The 3,388-nt window shown below is 41.3% G+C and overlaps 1 protein-coding gene across 1 annotated transcript; it reads right to left on the bottom strand.

Annotated features, from left to right (window-relative positions):
- Positions 1 to 1,654: 1,654 nt before the first annotated feature.
- LOC120775656 (oocyte zinc finger protein XlCOF28) lies at positions 1,655 to 2,838 on the bottom strand. The gene has a single exon (XM_040105919.1). The coding sequence runs from the start codon at positions 2,799 to 2,801 to the stop codon at positions 1,674 to 1,676; it is 1,128 nt and encodes a 375-aa protein (XP_039961853.1). The 5' UTR covers positions 2,802 to 2,838; the 3' UTR covers positions 1,655 to 1,673.
- Positions 2,839 to 3,388: the final 550 nt, after the last annotated feature.

Here is a 3,388-nt window from a genome sequence, read left to right as displayed (position 1 = left end):
CTAGTGCTTTACTTAATTTTGCTAATTTGACTGTAGAAACTGTGATTTTGTTTGCCGGAGCGTGTGTGCCACAGAGGTTGCTTTGATACTCAAAGTTCTCCGATATTTTGATAACATACTTTGTGTAATTTGAGGAGACTATTTAATTACATTCCCACATATAGTTTTACTGTATTACTTGTATTTGCAAGGTCTTCTACCCCATAACTGCATGCGTTACAGCTTCACATACTTTAGAGCTCCTAAAGTTTGATATGCTGAGGTGGACAGGATGTCCGTTATACTTCGTAGATGTTTTAATATATTCCACGTGCTTATGGAAAGTTAATACCACAATTTGGTACTATGGATGCATATTTCCTGACATCAGTTCATAAACCGCTAGCACTTTGAATAGTAAAAGCTCAGTCTCCATTTAGCCTAATTTCGAGTTCGGAATGGTTTTCGGCATCGTTTTGGGGACTCAAATACCGTCGAAGACGTAATTGACCGACTAATTGACCAAACCTCTTCTAAAACTGCAATTGATCATTTTTAGGGACTCTACCGCTACAATTGTTGTAAGAAAGAAAAGATACCTCAATATTTTCCAGTATTTGGTCATAGAAGTATGCTATTTTCACATTACTTGAGAATACGATGCAAAGAAACCAAAACGGGAACCCTGAAAGCCATTCAACCCTCGTCTGTGCAGAATCGGCGAATCAATCCTTTGAATCCTTCAATAAATTTTGTCTTCTACCTTTGTGTTTACACGATTATCAAGCTATATAGAAATGAGATAACCGGTTCTTCGTTACTGCATCCGATATTTGTTACTCCACGCAAATTTCAAACAGTATGGACGTACATAGTTAGGAGTTCTTGCAATGTTAATGGTTGGTTGATGTCGAGCTCTGGAATAGGCGTCTAAATATTTATTAAAATACCAATGACTGAAATGTACTTTGAGTTTAAGATATCTGTATTGTCTTATTAACCATAATTTTGGTAAAATTTAGAGGATCCCAAAAGAAGAAATCCAGATTACTTCTTCCCATCAGAAGTCCTGAAAGTAACTAGTTGTGTTTTTCAACTCGCTAAGATTTACATGAATCAAAGCATCATTCGTGGTAACCGAAACTCTATTGTATTTATGACTAGGCGACACACTCAGTGTCTTAATCGGACGCAAAACTAAACAGAAGTTTAGGTGCCATTAGTTAGAGAACCTTTCGAACCTTTTCGCTCTACCTGAACAGCTTTTACAAAGTTGAACCTTCATGCCGCCACCAACCTCTCAATAAAGATTTTGAAACCGAAATTGCTAAACCTGAGCTAATTCATAGACTGCCTAGTCTTCATATTAAAGAAAGGATCTTGAACCCACGAATATTTAGAGCCTGGTACATTTGAAATTGTTAAGCCGATACTGTATTTTTGGTCGACAGACTTTCTTTCACGACGCATCTTAAAAGAAACGGTAATTTATGGGATTCACTATCATTTTTCTTCTGCTCGATGATAGATATATATAATTATGGAGTCCAACCATTTGGCTCCTTCACTACACAATAAAAACGATTTTATAAAATTAAAAAAACTTATATTAAACACCACTATTTTTTAATAATCACATGCCCTTAAAATATAATATTTATCACCTTCCCCGACATTCTCTCTCTTCCCTCATGTTATAACTGATTCTTTCGCTTACGTCCCGGTCGCACCGTTAACACACTATGCGGCAGCACACCATCGATCGCCTTTCCTGCCTTACTCGCCGCCAGCAAGCGACGCTCGTGCACCTTTCGATGCTTCGTCAGGTGATCGGAGCGCGCAAAGCATTTCAAACAATAGCTGCACTTATAGGGCTTCACACCCGAATGCGAACGCCGATGGCGCGCCAACTCATCAGAACGTGAAAACTTCCAGGTACAAGCAGGCCAATCGCAGGTGTAGGGCTTTTCGCCCATATGACGACGCAGATGCGCCTTAAGGTGTGCAGGCTTCGCGTAAACCTTATCGCATGCGCCAAAAGTGCAAGGAAAACCAGCGGCAGTGCGTTCATCTTGGCTGCCGGACTCATTGCCGCGCTTTGTGCTTCTCGTTTTGCGATGCAGTTTGAGGTTTTTAGAGCTCTCGTGCAGAAAGTGATCGCAGGTGTCGGTGCAAAGTGGCGTCTTTTCGGGTAGAAAGTCGATTAGCTCGGGTATCTCGATATAGTTATCCAAGAACTTTTCCTCCCACTCAGCCATTTCGCGTGTAATGAAGGCAGCCGTCTCGAATTCCACCACAATTGTGGAATTTAGGCTTACGGGACTGCTTGGCGTGTTGTATATGCAGCTGTTGTTGATGTATTCCGTTTCACTGCAACTCTGTGTTGTTAATGTTTCGTGGTTTGTCGGTGCGGCAGGTGAATCGCATGTACTGTCGTGTATTAAGACATCAGGTGGCGAGCTGAGCAGCCGATCGAGCGTAAGCTGCAACTGTTGCTCGTTGCTGCCCTTGCTTTCTGTGTAGGCTGTGTGCAAGGCTTGCTCCTTATGTGTATTATATGTTGTTGCCGCTTCGTTTTCATCCCAATCCACATGCAATTCCACGAGCGTTTTTTCACACGGCGTTGCGGCAAACACGTAAGGATCATCCGCGCAGCTGAGCCGCATGCTATTAGCAGTAGACTGCTGCGCGCAGCAATTGTAACTGTAAATCGGTGTGCCACTTTCCATATCTGCGTCGGTATCCGTCCAGTTTTCATGCAACGGAGTGTCATTTAAATCGTTAAACAGTTGCTGGAAGCCGCCAGCGGCAAAGAAGTCCATTTTGGTTGAATAAAATTTTATTCTTATTTTTTATTTTTTGTGAAATTTCCGCGTTTGCACTTGTCACTTTGAGTGTTGCAATGTTAATGCCGTGTTTTCGCGCTGCGTTTGTTGTTTTTAAATTATATTCTCTGTCTGCGATTCAATGCTGCTCCGAGTGGCAGTTCGAAGTGAAAAATAAGATCAATCAGCTGGCGCATTTTTATCTACTCTCGATGGTCAATCAATATCACCAATGGCATAAATGTAGATCGTAAGCGCAGTCGCAGTCTTGCAGTCACCCACAACCGGGTACTGTGTAATAAAGTTGCCAGATTGTTTAATTTTCTTGATAACTTCATACACTGATCAGGTTATATTAAGTTTGCCACGTTGTTTATAACACAAAAAAACAAAATCTCGGAGATCCTGTAAAGTTGTTACATACAGTTTAGGAGCCATTTCCATAAGTCCCCCAGTATATAAGCCAACAAGTCCCTCAGTTTTTGAGCTATCGATCTGAAATTTTGCACAAGTTCTTTCTTCTCTAAGAGGCTGCTGATTTGTTGGAAGCGCCGATATCGGACAATTATAGCATATAGCTGCCG

The sequence above is a fragment of the Bactrocera tryoni genome, chromosome 4, assembly GCF_016617805.1.
Source record: "Bactrocera tryoni isolate S06 chromosome 4, CSIRO_BtryS06_freeze2, whole genome shotgun sequence".
NCBI lineage: Eukaryota > Metazoa > Arthropoda > Insecta > Diptera > Tephritidae > Bactrocera > Bactrocera tryoni.
This window is presented reverse-complemented; position numbering and strand designations above follow the sequence as displayed.

Bases quoted from the DNA above. Each gene is read 5' to 3' on its own strand.
- LOC120775656 (XM_040105919.1), bottom strand. From the start codon at position 2,801: ATGGACTTCTTTGCCGCTGGCGGCTTCCAGCAACTGTTTAACGATTTA.